The 26,559-nt window shown below is 52.7% G+C and overlaps 1 protein-coding gene across 3 annotated transcripts in view; it reads left to right on the top strand.

Annotated features, from left to right (window-relative positions):
• OTULIN (OTU deubiquitinase with linear linkage specificity) overlaps positions 1-26,433 on the top strand; it is a 31,129-nt gene extending 4,696 nt beyond the window's left edge. For 2 of the 3 annotated variants that reach the window (XM_004698098.2, XM_045285403.1), the window contains exons 2-7: positions 5,823-5,899; positions 8,708-8,802; positions 11,476-11,619; positions 18,661-18,786; positions 20,810-21,079; positions 22,251-23,963. In XM_004698098.2, coding sequence (XP_004698155.1) covers positions 5,823-5,899; positions 8,708-8,802; positions 11,476-11,619; positions 18,661-18,786; positions 20,810-21,079; positions 22,251-22,445 — 907 coding nt within the window. In that variant the 3' untranslated portion in view covers positions 22,446-23,963. Of the gene's footprint in view, positions 1-5,822; positions 5,900-8,707; positions 8,803-11,475; positions 11,620-18,660; positions 18,787-20,809; positions 21,080-22,250; positions 23,964-24,008 lie in introns of those variants that run through there. The other variant, XR_006679607.1, reaches the window with a different exon arrangement.
• The last annotated feature ends 126 nt before the right edge of the window (positions 26,434-26,559 follow it).

Genomic DNA, 26,559 nt, shown 5'->3' with positions numbered 1-26,559 from the left:
GAGACTGGAACTCTCTATGGGAATAGAAAGTCTTGTCTTGGTGTGGCGATAACTAGTGATCACTGAAATGGGAAAGTTAGGACCGAGCATTAAGCAAAGAGAACCTGTCATCCCGTCCATTCTGACTCGCAGTGACCCTGTTGTAGGCCCGAGTAGAACTGCCCCTGTGACTTTCTGAGACTAACTACAGGAGCAGTACCCTCAACTTTCTCCTTTGGAGCGGCTGTGGTTTTGAACTGATGACCTTGTGGGCAGCAGCTTAACTCATAACCAACCATACCACCAGGGCTCCAAACCAAGATTTGGTAGTTGGAAAATACAGCTGTGGTGATAGCAACAATGTCAGATAATAGAACTTTTGTAAAGCAGTGACCCGGTCACTGGATGTACACAGGGAACTTGCTAGATAGAATGCCCAGTCATTTACATCTGTAGGGAGACATGATGGAGAGGTTCAGTTTTATCAGTCAGAACAAGGCTACGGACTGATTATGGAACAGAACGCCAGTGTTCATGTAAGCTCAAGTTGAATCTGAAGAAAGTTAAAACAAATCCCTGAGAGGCAAATGTGGCCTGTAGCCTATCCCACTTGAATTTAGAGACTCTGAAAAATAAAGTTAATGCATCAAACATTAACGATTGAAGACCAGATGGCTTGTAGGAAGGCATCACAGGTAAAGAAAGAAAAAGGTCAAAAACAAAAGTAAAGATCAATATGTATGTCAAGAGAATCTGAAACTTGCTGTTGAATGCAGAGTGAGCAAACCAAGCGGAAGAAATGATGAAGTAAAAGAGCTGAACAGAAGACTTCAAAGGGCAGCTTGAGAGGACACGCTTTTCTGATGAAATGTGCAGACCTGGAGTTAGCAGATCAGAAGGGAAGAACACACTTAGTGTTTCCTAAGCTGCAAGAACTAAGCTAAGTGGCTTAGTCCTGGGCTAAGTGGCTGTCAAGCCTCTTGCTGCAATATTGGGAGATTCTATAGACAAACTATTGATACAGGAAGGATCAAAAGGAAATAGAAGCACACAGTCACTGTACCAAAAATAATTGATTGATGTGCAAGCATTTCTGTAGGTAGCATTTAATCAAGAACCAATAGTGTCGAAGAAAGAAATCTAAGCTGCACTAAAGTCATTAGTTGGAAAGAAGGCTCTGGGACTTGGCAGAATCTCACCTGAGCTGTTTTAACAAGCATACAGTGCTAAAAGTGCTCACTCGTCAATGCTGAGGAATTTGTAAGACAACTATCCAGCCAGCCAACTGGAAGAGATCCATATTCATGCCCATTCCAACAGAATATGTAAATTATGGGATGATATAAAAAATATCACATGCAAGTAAATTATATTGAAGATAATCGAGAAGCTGTTGCAGCAGTATGTGCAGAACCTGTGCATGGACCAAGGGGCAGTTGGGTGCACAGAACAAGGGCCTACTGCTTGGCTTAAAATCAGGAAAGGTGGGCATCGGGGTTGTGTCCTTTCATCATTCTGTGTACTGTGTACTGTGTACTGTGCAAATCATCTGAGCAGCTGGACTGTACGAAGAAGGTCGCATCCGAATTCAAGGAGGACTTAGTAACAGCGTGACGATGTGCAGATGACACAGCCTTCCTTGCTGAAGGCCAAGAGGACTTGAAACACTTCAAATACTAGTCTTCAGCATGAATGGCGTCTCACAATGAAGAAAACGAAAATCTTCACAACTGGACCAGTGAGCAACTTCATGACAATTGAATCCACCAACACCCGGGGAAGCAGCAGTCAAGGGGATCCAAGGACATGTTACATCAGGCGAATCTGTTGTAAAAGATCTCTTTAGAGTTTGTTTTTAAAGATACCCAAGCATGGTCTTTGCGATCATTTCTTGTGCACGCAAAAGCCGGCGAATGAGTAAGGAAGACTGGAGAGAATGGTTGTGTGTGCATGAGGCGGTTGGTGGAGAGTACCGAGTGTGCCGCGGGCTGCCAGAAGAGTGGCCACACCTGCCACAGAAGAAGGACAGCCCCAGTGCTCCTTAGGAGTGTGGCTGGCTTACTCTGAACATGGTATCAGGTAAGGACCTGCCACCTGCGGAAGGACGAGGACATCAGACTTGGAAAGCATACGGGCCCTGAGAAAGAGGAAGGGCCTCACTGAGGTGGGTTGGCCCCGTGGCTGCAACACGGGCTGAACGCGGCAGTGGTGAGGATGGCACAAGAGTGGGCAGTGGCTTATCTGTTGTACATGGGGCCCCTCTGAGTGGATACTGACTCAAGGGCTCCCGGCAGCAGAAATGTGTCGTGTCGGTCTTTGGAGCAAGAAGTAGCCGCTGTAATTTAGTGTGTGCATCACATAACGCATTTAGCCTCGTATGGGACCGGCGTAAAGAAGCAGGAAGTACTTGCTCCCTAGCTGAAGAGTAAAGGAGTGAATCTTGTTTGTGAGAATTCTTAAATGGATATTTTAAAACAAAGTATGGTCCTAAATTTATTTGTTTTTCCTAAGGAGGTGTTAGCGTTGCTTGCATTCTTTATTCTGTTTCTAGCTACCTTTGCCGTTTGTGGAAGGACACTTTTTGCTCTGACAAGCAGCGAGACTGTGGGCCTCTGCTGTGCCGAGTGGACATGCCCCTCCCCCACCTGACCCCTCCTTGTGAAAGGCTGTCGAATGCCTGGAACTGCTCAGTGAGGATGGCCTCCTCTTACCACGTGCATCTCCCTTTTTCCCTGGGTTCCACTGCCTCCTTCCGTAAACACTCGTCCTGAGCCTGTAACTCTTTCTGAGCCTTAACCTCACATGTCACTTCGTTCTGTCCTCCTTTCAGCTTTCTTGATAGTATTTATTGCTGTGTCTTCTGACAGGAAAAATGCTCACTCGAAAGTTCATTGGTGAAATTGTTTGGGAAGAATTGCATTATTATTGTGTTTCTCCCTTTTTCTCTTAAAAACTGCACGTGCGCACACGTGCATGTTTGTGTGCCAGTGCTTGCCTTTTGATTAGCTGCATCTTCTGGTTGTTTAGAGGCTTCCTGTACAATCGAACGGCCTGAGCTTTACCACTTAAAGACTTCTCACTGGGGTTGTTCTCAGAGTGGGCTCGCAAGGCCAGAGGACAATGTCCACTGGTGTCTGCCTGCCAGGGCAGTTGGTGGACACTCTTGCCCAAATCCGAGCAGAGGCCATATGTGGCCCCCGTTGCTGGGACCGCTGGGCAACTTGGTCAGGTTCCGTTTGGTGTGCTCTGAGCTCTGCTCTTTGTGTCTGATCATCTCCCCTCTGCCGAGCTCTGCCGTTGGTTCTGCTGTTTTCTTTCCTTTTCCCCTCTGTCCTGCCATTTGCAGAAATGGGTGGCTGTACTGAGAGCCTGCTTAAAGTGAAAGATGAGGACCCAGTGTGTGTGTTGGGGGGAGGGCTTGGAGTCTCCCCAAGGGCTCTATAAGAACACAGATTGGTGGGCAGCTGGAGCCCACAATTGGAAGGGGAACCACGTAGATCCCATCCATCTTGTCCACGTGACTCCAGAGAAATAGGCTGGGGGTGGGGGTGGGGGAGTTACCTACATGTTAGGGAAGCCGGGCTCCATTTCCAAGTCTGTGGGGACGGGAGGCATTGGGCTTGCCCTCTTGCTCTGAGCTGGGCTCGGGGAGGCAGACTGAGTGCATGGTGGCGGTGAGATGTCACTAAGCTAGCCAGTAGGAAGTGCCACACACACACAGTCACCCTTTATTTTAGGTGTCCGAGCCATGGCTGCTGTGAATCTGGTTTCTGTTTCAGCTCCGGCACCGTGCCCAGGTGACATCACACCTTTTACTTGCAATCTCCCTGGAGTCAGGGCCCGCGGAAAGACCTGCTCCCTGAGGCTGCTCCCTTCACAACCCTGTGCTCACTCCCTCTCGGGCAGCGGGAGAGGCTGCGCAGCAGGTGGACGGGGCATTTGAGGCAGGCAGTGCGGACAGTGCCTGCCTTGGGTGCTAAGCCTTCCATGTGTGTCAGTGCCTTGGGATGAATCCTTTTGCTGGCCTTTTTATGGGGGCGGGGAGGTGTCAGTACTTTAGCTCCGAGGCCACCATCCAGTTGGTCAGGGCTGACTGGAGGAGGGGGAGAGGCGAGCCCAGCTCTCTCCATCACACCCACCACCCCTATGCAGGGTTATGCAGGCAGCGTGCCGCGTTCAGGTTAGGTGCGAGCAGGCTGGGCCTAAGCTGTCCGGGCAGAGGGCATGGCCAGCTGCAGGGTCAGGTTCTGCACAGTTGGGTGGTGTGGGGAAACCCTGAGGTGTTCAGGCTGTTGCTGTGGGTGAGGGTCTGGGCTAGGCCCCCCACCGAGTCTGACTCGTCACCTCCCTTCCCCAAACCCTGCTATGTGGGTCCTGTACTAGGAGCTGGTGGGGCATGCCCCGTTCCATGTTTTCACAGGCTGGCACCTTCTCTTTGTGGTCCTGCATCTGGAGCCCCCAGTCCTGACGGGGGTGGGGGATGCATGCACCATGGGAATTGGGAATGCTGGGTGCCCTCAGCCAGTTCCTGTGTTCAGCTCTGCTCTGCATGTAATCTGACGGCAGAAGAGCGTCCAGCCCCTGGACTTTTCTGGAGCTTGTCTTCCAGTTTATCTCCCCGTCCCCATTGTGGGGCCCATCCTGCCCCTCCCCTCCCCTCCCCTCCTCTCCACAGTTGGCTCTCTGTGGCATGCACAGTGCAGCAGAAAGAGCTGTGTTTTCGTCCCTGTCATTGTCATCATGGGAGAAGGGGGCCATCCTGTTTTCCACCTTGGCTGCCTCCAGCCCATTCTCACGCACAGTGACCCTGGAAGTAGAACTGCTCCTTAGGGTTTCCGAGTGGACATCTTTCTTCCAATGAGCGCTTAGTAGGTTTGAACCACTGACCTCACTCACAGTTAGCCGCCCACTGCTTAACCCACCACACCACCAGGGCTCCTTTGGCACCTAGGGGTCCTAATTCGTTTGAGGCAGGGACAGAGCGCTGCTCTGGAGGAGACGAAGCGCAGCTCCAGAGACAGACCTGTGGAACATGAAACGCCCCGGTGACTTCCTTGTCTGTAACCCATTTGCCGTCTGCTGACTGGCCCTCCCCCTGCCTCCCCCCAATAGCCCTGTGTGACTGCTTGTTTCTGCTTCTGCTTGCTGGCTCACCAACCAACCATAGACAGAGTGCTCCCGACAGGAGAAGGGGCTCAGTCACTGAATAAGAACGCACTGGGCCACACGTCCACACAATAAAGCCCTTCCTTGTGCTATAACCTGCTTAGTGTTGGCAGTTCTTTCAGAGCAACTCTGCTAACATTTCCACCTTTAGTTATTTATTTTAATACTTGAGAGTTAATACATATATCATTCCATAGATCCCATTCCCACCTTTAGACTACTCTTGTAATGAGTGAGAGCCATGAGCAGTCTTGGCAGCTGTCGAAACTGCTGGACTTGTGGGGTAGGGGTGGGAGGGTCCTCCCTCAAGGGGTGTCCAGTGTGACTTGGAGGGATTGGTGATCTCCTGGCCTCTTCTCTCTTACTATAAAATGTGCTCTGGCCACACAGAGGGCTGGCAGGCGCCTGTGTCCCCAGGGAGTGCGTGGTGGACTGTGCGTCCCTGTGGACCCGTTCAGGAGGTGGCAATAGAGCCGGAAAGAGGCCTTGGGGCTGAGTCAAGTTGAAGTCGTAGACGGGCTCACGTAGGGAGACCCTGAAGTGGAGAAGAGCCGTAGACAGCTGGGCCTGGAGCTGGGCAGCAGGGACACTTCCGTGTCTCATGAATCCCATCTGTGTTGGGAGGAGGGGTGGCAGTGTGGTGCGCTGTTGAAATGTCTGATTCGGTGTGATTTCAGCGAGGAGGACATGTACCGAGCTGCGGATGAAATCGAGAAGGAGAAGGAATTACTCATCCATGAAAGGGGGCCATCAGGTACGTCCGGCACGTTTTATTGATAGAGCTCTTACTGGTTACCATGGCCAGTGCCCTTAAACCGGGGTGCACTTCCCAGCGCTCCTTCTTACGCATCTGGTCTTCCTGGCCCAGCCAGGCCCTGTCACCAGAGTCTGCTGGGGGCAGAGGGTGTCCTGAGGTTCTGGAACCTTCCTGCCACTGTTCTCCCACCTTCTTCCTTTCCAGTTCTAGTCTGCAGGTGTGAGGGTGGTTCTATTTGGTGTCTTGGCACCACCCTTTCTCCATGTGGATTTCCTTCTCTGCTCAGAGCAAGGTGGTGCTTGAAGCCCATCTCATTTCCTACTGAAGGGCTTGTTGAGAAACTGCCTTGCACCTCCGCGTGCCGATGGCCACAGTGCTCCCATGACAAGAAAGAGTGAGACCTTGTGGTCAGGGGCACTTGTTTATTCCCTCCTGGTTTCCTGACCCAGGGTCTGTGTTCTCCTTCTCCCCACCCACCATGCCCTGTGTCAGGGAGGGCTGTGTGTCAGCAGGCACACGGTTTGCCTGGCCTCATGCAGTGGCCAGGTCAGGGACGGTCCCAATTTGGGGCTGATTGTGGACTGTGGAGTCGATGCCAACTGTTAGCCGCCTCAAGGGGTGGAGCAGAACTCTCCTGTAGGATTTCTCAGGCTGCGGTCTCTACAGACAGGAGCCCTGGTGTCCTCGTGGGTTAAGTGTTGGGCTTCTAAATGCGAGGTTGGCGGTTCAGGCCCACTGGCCTTGCAAACCCCTGTGGAGCAGTTCGACTCTGCCCGGTAGGGTTGCTGTGAGTGGACATTGACTCAGTGACTCAAATGACTCGTTTGGTTTTCTGGTTTCCTCTTTACAGAGGTTGATTGCTAGGTCTTTCTCCCCCAGAGCCGCTGGGTGGGTCTGAACTGCCCACCTCTCAGTCAGCTGGTCGACGGTCAGCCTTTGTGATGGATGTGGGCTGCTGCTCCTGAGAAGCAGCTTCTGCTCCCTGTACGGCGAAGGCGCGCGCTGCATGCTTATGACTGCGACTGTGCTGCAGGGTGCTCCGTCCCTGCTCTTCGGAGATTGCTTCCTCTTGTGTTCTGGGCAGCTTCTCGTTTTCCTTTCCTTTCCTTTCCATCCACTCAGAAGGTGCATTTTCCCGCCAGACTGGCCTGGCCTTTTTTGTGGTTGTGAATTGCTAGGATCCTGGTGGCACAGCGGCTGAGGCATTTGGCAGCTAAGAGAGGTCGGCAGTTCCTACTAACCACGACTCTGGGAGAGAGCAGAGGCAGTCTGCTTCCATAGGGTGGCCAGCCATACCGGTGGGACAGTTCCGCGTCCTACAGGGTCCCTGCAAGTTAGAGCGGGGGTTTTCCTTGGCTCTTGCTCTTCAACAGGGGTGACCACAGGCTGATACGACGTGTGCTTATTTCCTAATCTATAACGAATAGATTTTATCTCTGCTGATCTTCCTAACCTACAAGGAGGGCTCCCTGTGTGCCCTGCCCCTTAGCCACTGCTGCTCCTTCCTCCTTCAGCCATTGCCAGAGCCACTAAGGACAGAGGCCATGCCCCCCTATCTCAGCTGTGTGTCCCCAGCTTCTAGCTCATCAGCTGGCACTGATAAGCCATTCAGTAATACTTGTTGAATTTGCTTAAATATAACATTTTCCTTTTATGAACCACTTCCTCAGTAATAAATATATCGTATGCTATTTCTGTGTGTCTAGTTTAATTTCTGGGCTACCATATACATCTTTTGGAAAAGGAAGTCAGGCTGGGTCCGCTAATTCACCCCACTCTCTTCCTAAAACTCATGTGCTCTTTTTCACGTGCGCTAATTAGTGTGCATGCAAGTGCATATGCGCGTACACACACACACACACACACACACACACACACACTTCATGGCTGTGTATGCGACTCAGCCTTGCTCCTAACCTCAGACCTCGCAGGTTCAGCAGGGACAGTCTCGCAGCCCCTCTTCACTGTGTCCTTTGGTCCTAAGTTGACTCTTTGATTTCAGGGACGTGTGATTAGTTGAATGCCTAACTAGTGTGCCAAGCATTTCATTCACAGGTAGAGCCCCCATGGGCTCAGGGCTGGATAGACACCGCCCCAGACAAGGGGGGTTGGCACTAGGTGTTGTCTTTGTGTAATGGATGTACAAAATCTTAAATGCATTTTCTCGTAGCTTAGATGATTCCGTCTTTGATTAGATAAAAGAAGTTTTCACAGACACCTGCAGGCCAGGCACTTACTTACTTAGAAGTGCCCAGACTGCAGCCTAGAGTAGCCAAACAAGCCCCTGCCCTCAAGGAGCTTAAGCCTCCCTGAGAGGTGGAGGGTGAAGGAAGCAATACAGGTGGTAAACCGTGATAAGCTCTAAGAAGAAAACCAAGACGTTGCCAGGGGAACAGAGAATGCAGTCCTGTGTGCACGTGAGAGGTTAGGGGAGAGGGCTTGGGTGACACTTGGGCAGAGACCTGCTCGGGGTGAGGGAGCAGCCCTCCAGGGAAGGGCTGGGAGGGCTCTGGGTGGGGCCGAAGCAGAGTCAGTCCCTGTGTGGGCAGGGGGTGGAAGCTGAGGCCAGGCGGGCCTTATAGGTGAGGACCTCACTCTGTGCCTGGGCATGATGGAGACAGCTGACCTGTTGGGTCGTTCTGCTCCCATGGGATCCAGGACAGAGGTGGTGGTGTCTGGCCCAGGGTGTGGTCGGTGGGCGAGTCTGTCCTGGTGGCAGTGAGGCAGGAAGGGAGATCCGGTGAGGCAGGGCTGGCACCCTGGTGGTGCTTTATTTTCCTCTCTTTCATTTGGATTCCTTGACAGAACTCCGACTGAGTGTTGCTCCAGAAATGGACATCATGGACTACTGCAAAAAAGAATGGAGGGGGAAGACACAAAAAGCTACCTGCATGAAAAAGGTATTGCAAGTGTGTCCACATACACATCGAACGGCCCGCCCAGCATTATTATTAAAGGTGCCCTTTAAACTTTCCGAAGTTACGGTGGTCATTAGACAACATAAGTATTGCTGTTCTAATTTTAGACACGAGGCAACAGACCCCACAGATGAGGGACTTGTTTCGAGTCCCAGTGCCGGCAGTCCTGGGTGTAGGATGGGCTTGTATTCGGATGGCTGTGTCATGAGTCATTTCTGACTTAAGTTGAACATGTGTGCGTACACCTACTCCTCACTTATCTATTTGATATCGGATATGTCAGATTTACGACAATAGTGGGTGGGGGGGGCTGTAACTATTTAAAGCATTAACGATGGACAGATGGCAGAAACGCCAAGCCACCAGGTCGGAGTGACCCTGGCTGTGATGGTTGTGTGTCACCTAGTCTGGGCCTTAAGTCTCGGCAGTCTGGCACTTACATAACGAAGTACTTCTGCACTCATGTAATGGTGTGGTCGTCCTCCATTTCTGCATAGCACTAATTTTTGCATAACAAAACCTGGTCTTTGGAATCTAACCATGTGGATAAGTGGGAAGTAGCTGTGTGTGGCGTGTGTTCATTATTAATGCCTTTTATTTCCAGTACCTCTAGAAATTCAATCTTTGAATGTCTGAGAATGTCATATCAGTAAATGGCACGCTGCCACGTTGTAGTACACACTTAGGACTGAGACGTACCACCCACAACAGCTGGTCAGAGTGGCTGGCCACAGCTCAGCACCCTGTAAGTGGGGCCGGCCTGTATTGATGGTCAGCATCAGTTAGTGGGAGCTGAAGTTCTGTGTGCCACGGGTATGAATCCCTCTGCACTGGGCTAGCTGTTGCTCCTCTTGACTTGCTGTCAGCGGAACCACGGGGAGGGCAGGGGGCGGGCTGAGTCATCCTCCCACTGCCCTTCTGGGTTTGGGTGTCACCCCTCGAGTCCTAGGGGCCTTCCTAACCCGCACTCCCGTTACATACACTGGGCCTGAACGCCATGGGACAGCACCAGGCCTCCTGCACTGTGGTGCTGCTGTGTTCCTTGGGGCCGATGGGGCCAGTGCCCATGCGCAAGCCAACTCCTGGACAGCCTGCTCAGACCACAGACCCTGCTGGTGCCCCAGAGGTGTGCCCTGCCCTCATTCCTCAGTGTAGGGTCAGTGTGACACGCTGCTGCTGGCTTCCCAGCCTTCTACTTGCCGCCTTTGGGAACAGCTAAACTGCGTCTTTTGTTCACTCTCCTGTTGGAATTATTTACAGTTTGAATTTATTTGTACCTGTCATTTCGAGAGAAATATTTTTCAGCCTTTGTTTTTAAGTGTTTGTTAATAGCTACGATTTCCCCCTTTTTTCCATGTTTGAATGCACTTGCCCTTTTCCTCAGAGCGTATGTTTAGTAAAAATGGTGCATGCTTCAGCAGGGATCTCGCCTACCCATGCCTGCGTGGAGCGCCATTGGCTTGCCACCTTTATGGCTCTGAGAGCAGGGGGCAGCTCAGACCTTGAAAATCTGTGGGGCAGACATGCTGTGCCAGGTTGCCCACATGGGGGCTTAGCATGAAGAATGTGGGCTTCTCCTTCCCAAGAGCACTCTCTCTTGCTGTGGCCATCTGCTGACTGTGCCAGCCAACCTCTCTGTCGGCCGGACCGGCTTCTTGTCGCTCTCCTGGCAGATAGCCTGGAAGCCAGTGTCTCAGCTGCGCTTCCTCGGCAGTGTCCTCGGCAAGTTTACTGCCTCGGCCTCCTTGGTGGATGGCTTCCAACCACCGGGCTCTTGAAAACTATCCCTCACGGTGTCTTCTAGGCCATCCCACCCTTCCACTCGCAGGCGCCTGTGTAAAACCAGCCCTCTGTGGGGTTCCCTCCAGGACAGGCCCGTCTGCAAAGTGTCCCTTTGTGTCTCCCCCCCAACTGCCCCTATGGGGGCCAGTGCCCATGACAAGTGGGGGTGGGGTTAAAAGGCCATGCTTGTCTACAAGCAGACCTTGGATTTGGGGCAGTCTTTGAAAAGTCAGTGTGGATGAACCCTGATTTACTTTTCAAAGTTGACTCGCCTCGGTTTGGGAAAACGCCATGTGCAAGGTCTTCTGGGGTGGGGGCATCTTGAGGAAGCGTGCACCTGTGGGTGTGGTGGGCCCACGTATGTGCAGGGCTGGACATGCCTGCTGGAGAAGTTAGCCCATCAGTGCCTGGGCACCAGCCACCGGGGTTCCCGTGGTCTTTCTCTGTGTGCTTGAGAACTGTCGGGGGGAGGGCCGTCTCCTGTGATGACATGCGTCACAGCACACGTTCATTTCTTCATCTCACCTCCAGACTGAGCAAGAATGACACTCAGCCTCCCTGTCTTAGGGTTAACAGCCCCAGCACGCAGACATCCTTCTAAGTACCTAACACCCTGGGCCTTCGACCTGCCTCGTAGGACGGAGATAGGAATGAGTGTGTGTCCCTCCGTCCCTTCTGTCTCTTCATTACAGAGGGCAGGGTCAGCGAGCCCTCAGTGTGAGTGTTGCTCAGTGAGTGTTGATAATGGTTGCTTTGAAGTGGCTGGAGTGCCCCACGCGCAGGGCCCGGCCATTCTCCCCACAGGACAGCCACGTGTCCCTGCATCTGTAGTCAACAGTGACCCACTATGGACTCTCTGATACTCTCCCTCAGGGCTACGAGGAAGTCGCTCAGAAATTCACCTCCATCCGGCGTGTCCGTGGTGATAATTACTGTGCGCTGAGGGCGACCCTGTTCCAGGCTATGAGCCAGCCGGCCGAGCTGCCCCCCTGGCTGCAGGACCCCGAGCTCACACTGGTATGTGAGCTGCTGCCGCAGGTTTGAGTCTGAGTACCTCACGTGGCTGTGTGAAGAGACGTGCCCTTCTTGTCTGTGCTGCTGCTGGGGGGTCCTGGGACCTGGTGCTGTGGCTGCCCTGGGCTGTGAGGGCTGGGATGGCTCAGTGAAGGGGACCTGCATCCCAGATCAGAAAAGAATCCACAGAGAGGCGCTGCCTCGTGTGGCCTAGCCACGTTAGGGTTGTATGCCTTCAAGTGGGTGATACACTTTAGGCTCCAGACCCTGCCGGCGGTTTGAAAGCATGTTTCTTACTGAGTCCAGGAAATGAGTAGATCCCGCTGCCAAGTCTGGCGTTGGGGGCAACTGAGCCGCCACTCTGGCGGAGATATGGTCCTGTCACCTCGGGGAGGCGGCTCTTGTTGGCTTCGTCAGTCTGAGCCCTGGGAGGCTATCAATCAGCGGTGTGCCCGTGCTGCGGGTTACCCAGGGTCCCATCACAACAGTCGGTGGTGGCACCCCACAGGTGATTCTGGACTGACTGCAGAACGGACAGTACGACAGTAACTAGAGGAAAATCTGTAGTCTCTGCTTAGTTAAAGGCAAGAATTGGCGTAACTTTCCATTTTGCTGAAGCAGCAGTTCGCAACCTGTGGGTCGCGGGCCCTTTGGGGGTCGAACAACCCTTTCACAGGGGTCGCATAAGACCATCAGAAAAACCATAAATAATTCACAATATATGTTTACATATTGTTTTGTGATTAATCACTATGCTTTAATTATGTTCAATTTGTAACAATGAAAATACACCCCGTAGATCAGATGTTTACGATTCATAACAGTAGCAAAATTACAGTTATGAAGTAGCAACGAAAATAATTTTTGGTTGGGTCACCACCACATGAGGACCTGTATGAAAGGGTCACGGCATTGGGAAGTGCTGCCTGGGGGTGAGCTTTTCCTAGCACCCGGAAACCAGCCTCAGGGCAATCACGGAAGGCAGCCCCGCAGTGAGGCCGCTTCCATGGGAACGGATTGTGAAGGCCCAGAAGGAGCGGTCCAGGTGCAGGCAGGACAGGCCGAGCCTCTCAGAGCGGAGCCCAGCTCCCTGCCTGGGCTCTTCGCTGGTAGCTGGGCCTGGGAGAAGCGGAACCAAGGTCCTTTAGCCAGTCTTAGCAGTAGTTCAAACAGCAGGGGATGTTTGCTGGGGAACAACATGACTTGGAGAGGAAATCTCTCAGTGCATGGAGACTCTCATAGCCCCAGTAGGCACAACGGGGGACAGTGGGTGCAGGACACCAGTTGTCTGTCTGATGATTAACTGGTTTATAAAGCCCCAGAAAAGCAGCCTGCCCATGTGAACCATCCCCTCCTCGTCTATGAGAGAGGCTTCATTCCCAGCAACGACTGTGCAAGCTGAAGCAGAGTTCCTGGGACAAGCGTGCGATTGCTGCTCAAGGCTCGTGCACACCACAGCATTGTTAGTAATGGCGCATGGCTAGGCGAGTCAGTGACCCAGCGCCTGTGGGGGCCTGAGGGCTGAGAAGCCTGCCAGGTGCTGCCATTGGCAGTGTTCTCACCAGCGCACTGGACAGCATCACTCACTGGCTGGTCTGTAACAGACAGCCTTCCTTTGGGAGGCTGAGCCTTTCGGCTAAGGAACTATTCACATGGACTTGGGTGATATCACAAAGTAGGATTTTTATGCTTTCCCAGAAACTCTGTGGTAAGCACGCCTAAGGGATGACACACACAGGTGATATTTCCCATGGACAGGAAGCACGGCGCCCTACTGTTCTATAGTCAGGACACATTTGGGGACAACTGCCTGCTGATTAATAACATGACAAGTCATCCAGTCTGGCTGCTGTAGGAATGTGTTGTGCGCGGATTGCCTGCCTGCCTGGCCAATATGAAAATGATGTTGACCTTCCCAGGTATGCTTTCTAGTTTCTTCCCTGTTCTCTGTGTGTTAGGCAATAACCACTTCTTCTCAGGGGTGCCCAAATCTTCCTGGTCTTGGTTATTTTTGGTCATCAAAACATTCCTGAAGGCCAAGAGGCCCAGGAAGATGCTGCAGACCTGTGTTAGTTACATAATTTCATATCAACTTGATAAATAGAGTGAAGGGGTAGAGTTTAGATTATCAATCAGGTCATAGCCTAATGTTGCCTCATGGTGGGCATGACTTTCTCATGAGAATTCTAGGAACTTCCTCTCTTTCTCTCTGGATGAAGGTCACTCTCTCTCTGCTTCACCTTCCTGTGGAGGAGCCACGTGGAGACCCATGCCAGCGCTGAGATGCTTCCCCCGCCACTGGATCCACAAGACTTTCTACCCACCGGCCTGTGATCTTCCTATATCATTGCATGTGCTGTGTGAGTCTGAGAGGAATTTATGGACTATTATTGGACATATGGGCTAATATTGGATTTGAGGACTTGATCTGGATTGGGCTGGAATGTTTTCTCAACATATAATTGCTATTTGATATAAAGCTCTTACACATAAATGAGTGTCCCTGGTCTCTAGTCAACATGGTCTGACACAAGACCTGCTTGTGAGTTCCACCTTTAAGTATATAGAACTGGTTTGGCCACGTGTCAGCTGAAGAAGGAAGCGACTTGGTTCTTAACTCTCTCATCCAACAGACGACTAGTTCCCTTGTTGGTTTTTCCATCCCCGCCGTGTGCCGTGAACGACTCACTAGGGGAAGATTCATCAGTAATCTGCTGAAGATGAAGAGGACTTGAACCACTTAGTCATGAAGATCGAGCCTCAACATAAAACAAAAGCAAAAATCCTCACACCTGGTCTGATGGACAATAGATATCATGATAAATGGAGAAAAAAATGTGGTATGCTTGAGTTTTCTAGAGAAACCAAACCAGACATACTCATGTTTGTGTGAAAGAAAACCCTGTGTCAAGAAAGCAATTTCCATCCAAGAAGCAGCCGAGCCGTGGCCCTGGGTCAGGTGCTTGCTGGAGGGCCCTGCAGACTCCCAGCTGCTGGCCGAGGGAGGAAGCCGGAAGCTGGGAAATCGCAGCCACGTGGATCCAAGCTCTGCAGGAACATGGCAGGACCCCTAGGGTTGGCAGGCCGCATGGACCACCAGCCCCAGAGCGAGACACAGTCAGGAAAGCAGGAGGGCAAAGGGGCAAGAGAGGGAGGCAGTTCCAGTGTCTTATAAAAAGGCTTCTCCCCCAGGTAGGTATCGTCAGGCCGTGACGTGACTGATAGGTTGGACTCCACCCCTGCCGTCACACAGGTACAAGTTGACATAAACCCTGTCAGAAGGCGGGGGTTCATTTACTAGGGTCTGCAGTCTTTGTTCAGGGAAAGAAAGTAGTGTATTGCACTCGGCAAATCTGCAAATGATCTGTTTAAAATATTAAAGAGTAAACGTCACTTTGGGGACGAGAGTAGGCCTGACCCAAACCGTGATATTTTTATTTGCCTTGTATGCATGCCAACGCTGGACGAGAGTGACGAGTTGGAAGACCATAGAACTGACGGCTTTGAATTGTGCTGGCAACGAATACTGACTGTGCCACAGTCGCTGGAGAAACAAACAAGTCTGTCTGGGAAGAAATCGAGCCAGCGTGCTCCCTGGAAGCAAGGGTGGTGACATTGGGTCTGCCGTACTTTGGACATGTTATCAGGAGAAACCAGTACCTAGCAAAAGACATGGTGCTGGGTGAAGTTACAGGGGCAGCGAAACTGAAGACCCTCAAGGAGACGATTGACACCATAGCTACGGCACCGGGTGCCAACGTAGCAGCGATTGTAAGGATGGCGCAGGACACCAGGCAGTGTGTTGCTTTCTCCTACATAGGGTTGCTATGAGTCTGGTAGCAGGTTCCCCAGGTGCTTTGATTTCAAGGCCCACGCACCAAACTCACCACCTTCCTTCCTCCCTCCCTCCTGTCTCAGTCCACCCCTCTGCCCCTCCCCTGTCTTCCTCTCATAGTCTGTTCGTTGGAAGATGCGCGGCATGGTGGGTGGGGTGGGATCCTGGGGTAGGTGGAGTACCGGATCCCCTGTTCTCTGAGGAGAGGGGAAACACTATCTCCAGCTATAACCTAGAGATACCAGAGGGCTTCAGAAAGTTTATGGGAACTTTACATTATCTCTCAACTCCATTTTCCACGAGCTTTTAGAAGCCCGTCGTGGGGCTTCAGGTGCATAGTTCAGACAGGCAGTCTCAGGAACTGTTGCCATAGTTCACCTACAAGGCCTGTGCCCCTCCTGCCTGTCTCACTGGTGCGCCAGAATCCTTGTGCCCTGGCAATTACTTATGCTAAAAGCAAGGGTCTACTTGCCGTTATAAAGGCGTGAAGCCAGCTCACCATAAGCCACATGCCAACCTGAGCCTGCTGCTGTCGAGCTCATGCTGGTGGCGGCCGCCTGCTTGCCCAGTGGAGCTGCTCCATCTTTGCAGAAGTGGGTTGACAGGTCTTTTGTCGGTAGGTTCTCCAGGGGTCTCACAGGCCCACAGCAGCCCTCCTGGGAATGGATCTGTGCCCGTTTACCTTGTTCCTTGGCCCGAAGGCAATGGTGATGGCCTCCTTTACCACTGTCCCAGGTCCACTGGGCAGGGGTCAGGTCCTGGTCAGGGGACAGGTGACGCTGTGGGAACCATGGAAAGGCTGCACTCAGAGGCAGATGGAGGGACTAGAGGCTCCAACCCACCCCTCTGCGGCTCTGGGAACCGACAGGGTACGGGACGTCCAAGGGAATTGGGACTCTGTAGACCCAGAGGCAGCCTCAGCCTGCTGTACCGGCCCAGAGCTGTACTGGCTGGGCGGCCTAGAGCAGCCCTGCTTGTCCCTGGTGTGCAGCAGGTGCCTCTGAGTCGCTGCACCTGCTTCCCTTGGCAGGTTGGGAGAGGAGGCCATCTCTGCTGTCAGAGAACGCCCCTTTCAATGGGAACCAATGGGAGAGCCCCACCCCCCACCCCCTAGTCCCTCTGCGGCTGCCCAGCCCTGGTCTTCCTTCAGACAGTTCACTGCCACCTCCCCTCCTACTGCCCAGCCCCTCCCTGTCTTACTGGCATATCTAGACCCGCATCTGTGTCTGCTGGCTGGGCTCACCTGAGACACATGGCCTGGCTGGCCCTCACTGGACCTCTCTGTCCTGAGAGGGTGATGTGTGAGCAGGCCCCTGTGCACACACACATGCACATGATGTGTAGGATGTGGTTTCTTACGAGGGCAGACTTAGGATTGACACATTACTTGTCAATACCGTGTTCACAGTGGTGGGTTGAAGAGCGATGGGCGTTTGCTGGAGAAAGCAGACTGCTGTCATTCTGTCACAAGTGAAGTTACTCTAAAACCGACTAATTTGAAATCATTCCTATAGAAAATTAGTGCCTTGTTTCTTGCGTCAGGGCCCCTGGTGGCTCTGTAGGCTTGTGGTAGGGCTACTCCCCACAAAATCAGTGGTTCAAATCCACCAGCCACTCCCCAGGAGATGGCTGCCGTAATGACTGCAGTCCGGACACCCTGTGGGGCAGCTCTTCTTGGGCCAAGAGGGTTGCTGTGAGTTAGAATCCCCTTGGTAACCACAAGGCTATGTTGTGGCTCCTGAAAGCATTTAAAGTTACATTTGTAACCTCAGCACCAGCTCTTTCCTGATAACCAGGAATAGTCAAAATAGTTTTGACTATTTCCAGACCTTCTCTGGGGCCACAGAACCTCCCAAAGACAGACCACCAGCACCATGTGACCCAGAGCCAGCAAGGTCCCTGGTCCCCCCGAGTCCATCGTGGGCCACCTGCTTCCTGGGGCTGCCTTTCTGCTCACTGTGGGACTTTGTACGGCTGTGACTCCCGAGCGCTGCCACTTGCAGGCATGTGAGGGCTGCTGGTGGCCCTGGGACCTGGATCGAGGCTTTGAAGCAGGACCACCCGTGGTTCTATGGTACTGTGACAAGCCGGACAGTGTGGTGGCCTGCCAGCCCCATGCTCTGGGCTTGGCCATTGTCCTCCTACAGTCAGCCATGTGCCACTGGAAATTGCCCTGGGAAGCCCTGCTGGGGCTCAGGGTTGGTGCACAGCCGGAGTCCCCTCCCTTCCCCGACACCGCCTCAGCAGGACCTGAGAGATCCGGAATGGTGCCATGGGATCCGGCACCCCCAGTGGTGCGAGCACCGAGCCCAGGACTGTTGGCAGTGCAGCCAGCTCAGCTGCGCCCCTGACGCTGTAGAGTAACTGGCGGTCCTTGGTGGGCTTTCCACCTGGAGGTGGGTGGTTTTCTCTGCCTTTCCCAACAGAAGTCACCTGCCTCCCGCCCAGCCTGGCAGGGGGCCGTGCTCCTGAACGCCTCGTCGCCATGCTGTCAGATCAAGTTGCGTCTCGGCTTGTGTTCCCAGCCCCATGCCCTGGTTCCACTGATAATTAGGGGAAGACAAAGCAGGAAAAAACACTAGGAACCGGAAACAGCCCGCGTTCAGCTGTTCTCCGAGCTCGTCTCCCCACTGCCCGGCCGCTCAGGCTCAGCCGCTTGTCCCACTCTGCTTGCTGACTTTCTCTGAAGACGTGTGGGTATTTCCAGAGCTGTCTTCTACTTTGTTTTGAAAGCGTGTGTGTTTCAATCAGAAGCTGTGTTTCCTTTTACCCGGGACCTTCTCCCAGGCCGTTGAAAGTGTGTGTGTTTCAATCAGAAGCTGTGTTTCCTTTTACCCGGGACCTTCTCCCAGGCTGCCACTGGCAGCCAGAGTCAGGCTGTAGGTCAAACGCTGTGATGGTGGGTTGCGGCCTGGAGATGTGGATGTAAAGATGATGTGCCAGTGTGGCCTCAGTTTACACTCTCACGGTGCTGGGGGGTGTCTGACTGTGGACAGGGTGTCCCTGTAGTTAGTAGTTAGTTCCTGTGGATCTCAGCTAGAAACCCCTGCTCCAGCAGCCCCCTCAGAGTCTGAGCTTCTTATGGCCCAGTTCAGGCCTACCCCCCTCTGGAAAGGGGGCAGGTGTGGCAGGTTTCGGTGTGTTGGGTCCTACCGTGGGCTTCCTGGAATGCTAACACCTGTCTTTGTATCTGTGTCCTGCCATGACAGCTACCTGAGAAACTCCTCAGCAGGCACAGCTGGATCCAGCAGTGGAAGCTTGGTCTGCAGTTTGCTGGGCGGCGCGAGGACCTGGCTGACAGGATTAAGGAGTCCCTCACTCTGCTCAGGAAGAAGGTCTGGTCCTGTGGAGGGTCTGCCGAGTGGGAGCCCCCAGACTGGTTCCTGGGCTCTGCCCAGCCACAGAGCCTCGCTCTGAGCCAAGTTCTAGGCAAATGGTTTTAAATGCACACAGACTCTTCCCTGCAGTCTCTGGTAACATGGACAACTGCACTGTTGTGTCTTCTTGGCAGAGAAGGCTCTAACGCTCTAGGAGATGGTAAAACAGTGACCTAGTTCTAGAACTGAGCCTCAGCACACGGAGCCTGGGTTTTGAGCAGCATTAAAAGACTCCGGTGTATTTCTTACAGCCTTATCAAGTGGGCCGTGACCCTTGAGGGCAGTGGCTTGAAACCACCAGCAGCCTGGAGGGAGAGAGACAGGGCTTTCGATTCCTGTGAAGAGCTCGAGTCTCGGAAACCCTGTCCATTACAGTTGTTAGAGCTGGTACCGGTGCCATGGCAGTGAATTTGGGTTTTTTGGTATCGTATTAAATATTCTTGGTCATGTTTATGTCGAGATTCCGTATTTATGAGATGCCTTTTCCTTGGGGTTTTCTAGAGACAAAGTGAGTGCCGTGTACCGTGAGAACTGTTGGAAGGATTTCTCAGGAACAAGTGGAGGGAGGATTGGGTCTGCTAGCTCACATGGGTGTGAGTGTGGCAGCAAGCGTGTTGCTCTCCTGGGGTGTTCCCTCCTGCGGCACCTGGGGCCCACCCTGGCCCGGGGGCTTACCTCAGCAGCTGCCAGACCAGAGCCTGCACTGAGGGCTGGGCGATTGTGCCAGGCTGGGCGGAGAGCAAGTACGGAGGCCTCAGTCCTGTCTTTCAGAGTTCCATCACTGCACTCCCCATCTGACGTCCATTTCCACAGGTCCTGACCTGCTGGTTCCTACACCCCCAGAGCTGGCCCATGGTGGGAGTCAGCAGGTCCATGGCCAAGTGCAGGCGCATGACCCCCGGGGCCCCTGGACTTCTGGTTGGTTTACAAGACTTTTCACCCTTTTCGCATGTGGAGAGAAGAGGTTCTGCGTCACTACCCATGGAAGCAGGCTGTGGGGTAGAGCCAGGCTCTGGGCTCTTGCGCTCAGTCCAGTGATTGTTTTTTTGTCCCCCTCCCTCCGAAGGTCCTGTGAAACGGCTTGTGTGGATGTGTGTGCTGGAACAAGACCCTCAGTTGGGGCAGTGTTCCCATTCTGCCAAACCATTAGTTCATCCTCAGAGCAGCCGGACCCAGCACTTCCTGGGGGACAGTTCTCCCTGAGTGGCCGTGCTTATCGCCGGTGCACAGACAGGGGAAGTGAGACTCGGAGTTGAGTTCCGTGCCCACAAGAGCCACAGCTCCTTCGGGGTGGAAGTGAGCCCGTCCACCTGGTCTCCTTCCGACCCGCCCCAGTGATGCCAGCACGTTCCAGCTCCCCAGCTGCCGGGGCTCCTGGGGCGAGGCCAGGCCATGAGCAATTATTCTTGAGCTGTTCTTCTCAGTCGTTTTTTGAGCAGCTTCGTTAGTGGTTATTCGATGTCTATGCACCGTCACGTAAGAGCACGTACTGGGCAGGGTTCTGTGGGTCACGTGAAGAACGTCCATCTGGCATGCGTAAGAATGTCCTCAGTGGATGCATCGCCGGGAGCTCGTGCATGTGCCTAAGAGGTTAGAGGGGTGCGTTCACTAAACTTCCTCTCGAGGAATCCTCAGCAGCCTCCTGGCCTGTCACCCTGTGACGGTGGGCTTTGCATTGCGGGGAGTTGCTGCTCCTGGAAGCCCTTGGCGGGGGAAGAGTCCTTTTAACACCCTTTTTAAAAAAACTTGCCCCGGCCCTTGGTACTTCCAGGGGGCTTGCAGTGACTGGGTGTCGGGACGGACAAGGTTCTGTCCTCTGGCCCCAGTGCTTCTCCTTAGTGCAGTGCAATTTTCTCTCAAATGATGACGGGGCAGAGAAAGCAGTACCATGAAGCTAACACTGGGAATGTAAGAGTGTCGGCCGTGATCGTGTGGATCCAAAGAACAAAACTGTAACGCCGATGCCCCTCTCTCACTGCAGTGGGCAGGCTTGGTGGACATGCGAACCGCTGAGGCGAGGCAGGCTGCTTGTGACGAGCTGTTCACCAGCCAGGAGGAGGAGTACAGCCTCTACGAGGCGGTCAAATTTCTAATGCTCAACAGAGCCATCGAACTCCATGAGGACAGAGAGCAGGGGCGGGACGTCCCGTTCTTCGCGGTGCTCCTGTTTGCGAGGGACACGTCCAGTGACCCCGGACAGCTGCTGCGGAACCACCTAAACCAAGTGGGACACACCGGTGGCCTTGAACAGGTAAGGGGGGTCCTAGGGGGGCTTTTTCTGCCCAGACCATTTTATTACCCCAAACGGACACCTTGTGCCTGTTCATCCTCACCCACCCCTCCCTTCCCCTAGCCCTAGACAGCCACTTTCTGTCTCTGGCTGGATGTCGTTAGCATCTGTTGCAGCTCCTAGTGACCTTGTGTACAACCAGAACACTTGCCCGGCCCTCCCCCACACTCACCCTCTTTGCTGTGTGGGTGCTCCATGCCGTGGCCGCTGAGTCAGCCCGTCTGCTTGAGGGTCTCACGCTTTTTCAGTGACACTCCTGCCGTGCCACGCACCGTGTCCTTTCCCAGGGGCTGGGCTCTCCTGACGGGAAGACAAGTCTTGCCGTCCATTCTTCCCAGGAGCATTCTGTCTGTGCTTCCTCCAGGACAGCTTTGCGCCTCCTCCTGGCATCCCGGGGGTAGTGCGTCTTCTTCCCCAGCACTGGAGTTAAGAGACATCAGATCTTTGGTCTTCCTTATGGATCACCCAGCTTTCACATGCACCTGAGGCTTTGTCTGTGATTCTGGGTAGTTCAGATGAATTTATTCTTATATATGTGGTCTTTTATGACTGCTTTAGCATTAGCTTAGAACCCATGCAGATACTGTTAGCTTGGATCAGCACTTTCTGTATTATTTCTGTATTATTACCAAATATCCCATTGTGTGACTGACTCATGTTATTCATCCACTGACTTGGACATGTGGGCCGTGTACACTTTTTGAGTAATGGAACTGTGAACATTGCTGTGTACCTCTGTTGGGTGGACAGGTTTCGAGTCTGAGTATATACCCAAGAGTAGAATTGCCGGATGGAATGACAGCTCTTTGCGAAACACTTTGAGCAGCTGTCCAACTTTTCCACAGTGGCACCGCCAGTCTCCATTCCCACAGCCATGCAAGAGAGGTCCGCTTCTCCGCAGCCCGGCCGAGGCCCGAGACTCTTTTAAAATTCAGATGGAATTCACCCTCAGTGTAAAAGTACACAGTTCAGTGGCATGAAGCACACTCAGCGTATTGTGACCACTCCCTCCAGCCAGTACGTTTTCATCTGCATTAAGGAGAACCTGTGCCGTGAGCAGTCAGTCTGCATCACCCTGTCTCTCCATTGCCGCCCTGGTCCCCCAGAATGCCTGTGTGCTTTCTCCCCACAGGTGGAGATGTTCCTTCTTGCCTATGCCGTGCGGCATACCATCCAGGTGTACCGGCTCTCCAAGTACAACACGGAGGAGTTCATCACCATCTACCCCACCGACCCCCCTGAGGACTGGCCAGTGGTGACGCTGATCGCCGAGGATGACCGGCACTATAACGTCCCTGTCAGGGTATGTGAGGAGACAAGTCTGTGAGCGTCACACCGCCCCGGACAGCCTGGCAGGCGCGTGAAGGCACCAGCACTTCCTTGGCTTGGACTTGCTGCTCTTCAGGGCCTCTTAGACTCTGTGAGAACTCCCCCACATCCTTGCAGAATGATCCCTGGGGTCTCCTGCATCTCTCTCAGCCAGGTTGCACTGGGACGGCCTGAGGACTGGTTTTTAATCTAAGACTTTCCCAGCGCTCCGCCCTCCTCTACGGCCAGAGATCTCAATAGGACTGCTGAGCTCGCCGTGGGCAGGCCACCTTCGTTTTCTCCACAGAGCACCTGCTTCCTGCCAGAGGACACTCACCGTGAAGAGAAGTAGGCTTTTTATCTCTCAAGTTAAAATCTCTCGGGTGGTAAACTGGCTGGGTAAGGTTTTTTAAAAGCAGTGTTTCGGAAGGCCCTGGGTCTCTGACGTGGTGGTCCCCTGTCATCTGCTGCAGTGTGTCCCCCAGGGATCGGTGCACAGCCATCCCCTGCCGCAGTCGTCTCGTCCACTCTCTCCTGTGGAGGGAAGAGCAGTGGGACTGAACTGAGCATCTCAGAGGACTCGGAGTGGGGCCCACAGTGGGCCATTGAAGCCATTTGGGGAGACGAACAGGGGCCACCGGGTGGGGCTGTGAACAGGGGAGCGTCTTGCTCTCGGCGGCAGGGTGGGCCTGCTATCCCCATGGAATCGGGGGTGGGTGTCAGAGACATTATTCTGATGTCCACAGATTAGTTTTGCAGCTGGAAGGGAGTTGATAGCCAGCCGTTGTTTGGGGTTGTTTTTTGGGGGGGGATACTGAGGGGAAAGATTTCAGTTCCCAACCCAGGCCAAGTTGGGGCTGCAGCCTGGGCCTCCTGTTCTCTCCTCATGCTGTTCTGGGGCGTTTCTGTTACCACAGCCACGTTACTCACCGGGTGGCAGGGGCTCAGAAGCAGCAACTTGAAATTTATGAATAAGTTTAAGCAGAAAGGTATACTGCCTACAACGGTTAAGATTCACTGTGTGGCCTAGCCCCTCGACTTGGTTTGGGAAGCTTTGGGGGCCTGAATTCTCTCTGCTTGAGCTTGGATTTTTCCCAGGATCCAGGGTCACCCCCACTCCCCCCAGTGCTCCCAGGATATCCAAGTGGGCACCACGCTTGTGAAGGTGCTGGTTCCCTGAATCCACAGCTCGATTTTATCATCCTTGAGACCTTTATTTGGTCCAATTGAATATAGAATATTAAGCTATCTGTTGTTTGGGGCGGGCACAGGGGAACTGTTGGGGAAAAGGTTAAGTTTGGCTTTTAAAAATGAAACTCTTAGTTAAGAGAGCAGAGAGGATGCACAGAACTATGCAAACTGTTATTTTCCTTCTCCTGTTGCCTCGTCAGCGCTGGGCACTGTGGTTGGCTGGGCATATTCGGACCACCTGCAGGGTGTGAAGTCATGGGAGAGGCTGGGCTTTCTCACTGTGAAATGCAATGGTGCCTTGAAAATGGAGGTGCTCAAAAGCCAAATTAAAGTAATAATGAATTCCTTTTGCCTTTGATGTTTCATTTTTGGCTTTGTAATTGTCCAACAGGAAATGCCCCACGTCAGTCCTGCCCTGTGTGCCGAGCACAACTCAATACGTGAGAGAGACACTGGGGATCAGGGTCCCCACTGGGAACAGACACTCCAGGACTCTTAATAATTGTCACGAACGTATCCATTTGCTTTGGGAAGATGGCTATCACTGAAGTCAGACTGGACTTCAGAGCAGCCGAGTGGCTTTCACCTCATGCATTGCTCTTGTTCCTCCGTGAACAGAAATGGTGGTCTTCCCACCACGTGGTGCTGGCCGGAGCCCACGGGGTGCATCTGGTTTGGCTTGCTTTGTGTCTCCAGCCTTGGTCCGACTCCGAGTTCCGACTGCTGCTCAGCTTGGCGGTGCCGCAGGAAACAAGTGCAGGAGCCCCTTGACCAACTGTACAACTGATGTCTCTTTTTCGGAGTCTGCAATTCACTGCGCAGATGGGATCTCCTTTCTTCTTCCTGGTCTTGAGTTGGTCGGGTGACGCCAGCAGGATAGAAAGTGGATGGAGAGCAGAATGGAGACAGGATGATGATCCAGGTCCAGAGAGCACGGTGTTAGTACTGTGGTACTGACAGGAAAGTCAGCCACTCCTTAAGCAGCCTTACCTTTGAGCTCACTTAAAGGGACATTGAAACCTGGAAGGATTTGCTGTAACACATTCTTTCTGTTGAATTGACTTCGCTCTTCAGAGCATTTCCTGGGCTCCTGGGCTCCTGTGCACCTGCACTACACTCAGTAACCGTGCACACACTCCACTGCTTCCGCTCATGCACATGGAACAAGAAGTTAGTGTGCAGCCTTTCGCTTTGGATCTAGGACTGTGATCTGGAAATGTGGACAGTTCCTCTTCTTTCACTTACACTGCGGAGTGCTTTAAGTGCACAGACCAGGGTTACACTTTATACATCAACGCCTTACTTTGTTGACATGGTTAGAGTCCAGAGATCAGGTTGATAAGTGAAATCATGTAAAACTAGACGATGAACCTATCAGACTGGAAGATGGTTGGATCAATATATAACTGCCAAATTAAACATTACTGTTAAACTACCAAGAACCTTGACCCAACCTAGCAATCACAACCAGCATTACTCTCGCCTTGCTGTTTTTCTCTTACGATCAGACATCTGTGGTTAGTTCATAAATGAGAAACGTTGGCTAACAATCACCGGTGAGCCGGTATATAGCCATGGACCCTTGGTGCACTAGTGAAAGTTCAGTCCACGGTTTGAGGGCTTCCAGGCCTGACTGAAGTGCTCTGCCTGCATAGCTCCTCCCCAGCTGCCCCACTCCACAGGACTCCAGGTGACTCCCCCCCACCCCCTCTTTTCCTAAGAGCTACTTTGCTAGACGCCCTTAAGAAAGCCAGAAATAATTTTCAGAAGCAAAAACCATTCGGGATGCTTGGATGTGAAACTCAAAACCTGGCTGCCCGGAGCCAGCTTCGACCCTCAGTGCCCCATGGGTTTCTGTGCCTACTTGGAAGAAAAAAAAGTCTCGCTGTGACGGAAATCTGGAATGCGTGAAACATCCGAATTTCCCAAGTAGTTGCATAAAGGCCTGGTACGGTATCAGTTTTATCTAATAACCTGATAATAATGTATCAGATTATCTAGTCACCTGAACACTGTACAAACAAGTGAACATAGAAACACAGACTGCTTTGAGGTCAGAGTCTCAGGTGGCCTTAAATCCAGGCAGCAGAGACCCGTGCCTGGGCCTCGGTTCTGAACGAAGAGCTCAATGAGTGGAAGGTCTTGAGTCTGCAAATTCATGTTTCTAAAAGTCCATCTTGAGCCCACCTAGACACCCCCCACACACACACTTGTGGAGTCCATTCCAAGTCAGCAACCCTGTGTGGACAGTGGATGTGCCCCACAAGGGGTTTTCCAGGCTCTGATCTTTCCTTGGGTAGCCAGCCGCAGCTGTCTCCCACAGAGCAGCTGGTGGGCCGAAACTGCTGTGCTCTCTCCTGCTGGCTTGGACAGAATTCTAATACTTAAAGCTGAACTGTTCGGAAAATGTCCTGAGCCAGCCCTTTTCAGGGGCAAGAGGCCAGAGGCCTCGCTGACAGACACGTGCAGTGAATGTGTGAATAGCGACCGAAAGCTGACGCTCAATACGTGCCTGATGTAGTTTATAACTTGGAATAATGAAAACGCAAACGCCAAAAACCCTGGTTCGACCGTGGCCTTTCCCCTAGGAGTCAGTAGCACATGGGGCCAGGAGCCCAGGGCCGTGACCAGAGCCCGGGCTCTGTGTGTCCATGAAAGGGGGTGGACGGGGCTAGCTGGACAGATTTCTTAAGCTTTCACGATGGGCTTGGCAAAATCCCATTTGATGAATTTTTTTCATGATAAATTGGAATTTATTACTGGGAGTGGGATAGTAATATAGTATTTATAACTTATGTGAATTATAATTTCGTATAAATGATAAAATATAGGGTGACTATTGAGTCCAAACACATTGTGCTGCAATGAAGCGTCAAGAAACCATTTTCTCTTTTACTTTCCTCTTGGCCCACTGTCATGCTTAGCCTTCATTTGGGTTTCAG

This window comes from Echinops telfairi, unplaced genomic scaffold, assembly GCF_000313985.2.
Source record: "Echinops telfairi isolate 266 unplaced genomic scaffold, ASM31398v2 ScPeMD7_7469;HRSCAF=8507_1, whole genome shotgun sequence".
Lineage (NCBI taxonomy): Eukaryota > Metazoa > Chordata > Mammalia > Afrosoricida > Tenrecidae > Echinops > Echinops telfairi.
This window is presented reverse-complemented; position numbering and strand designations above follow the sequence as displayed.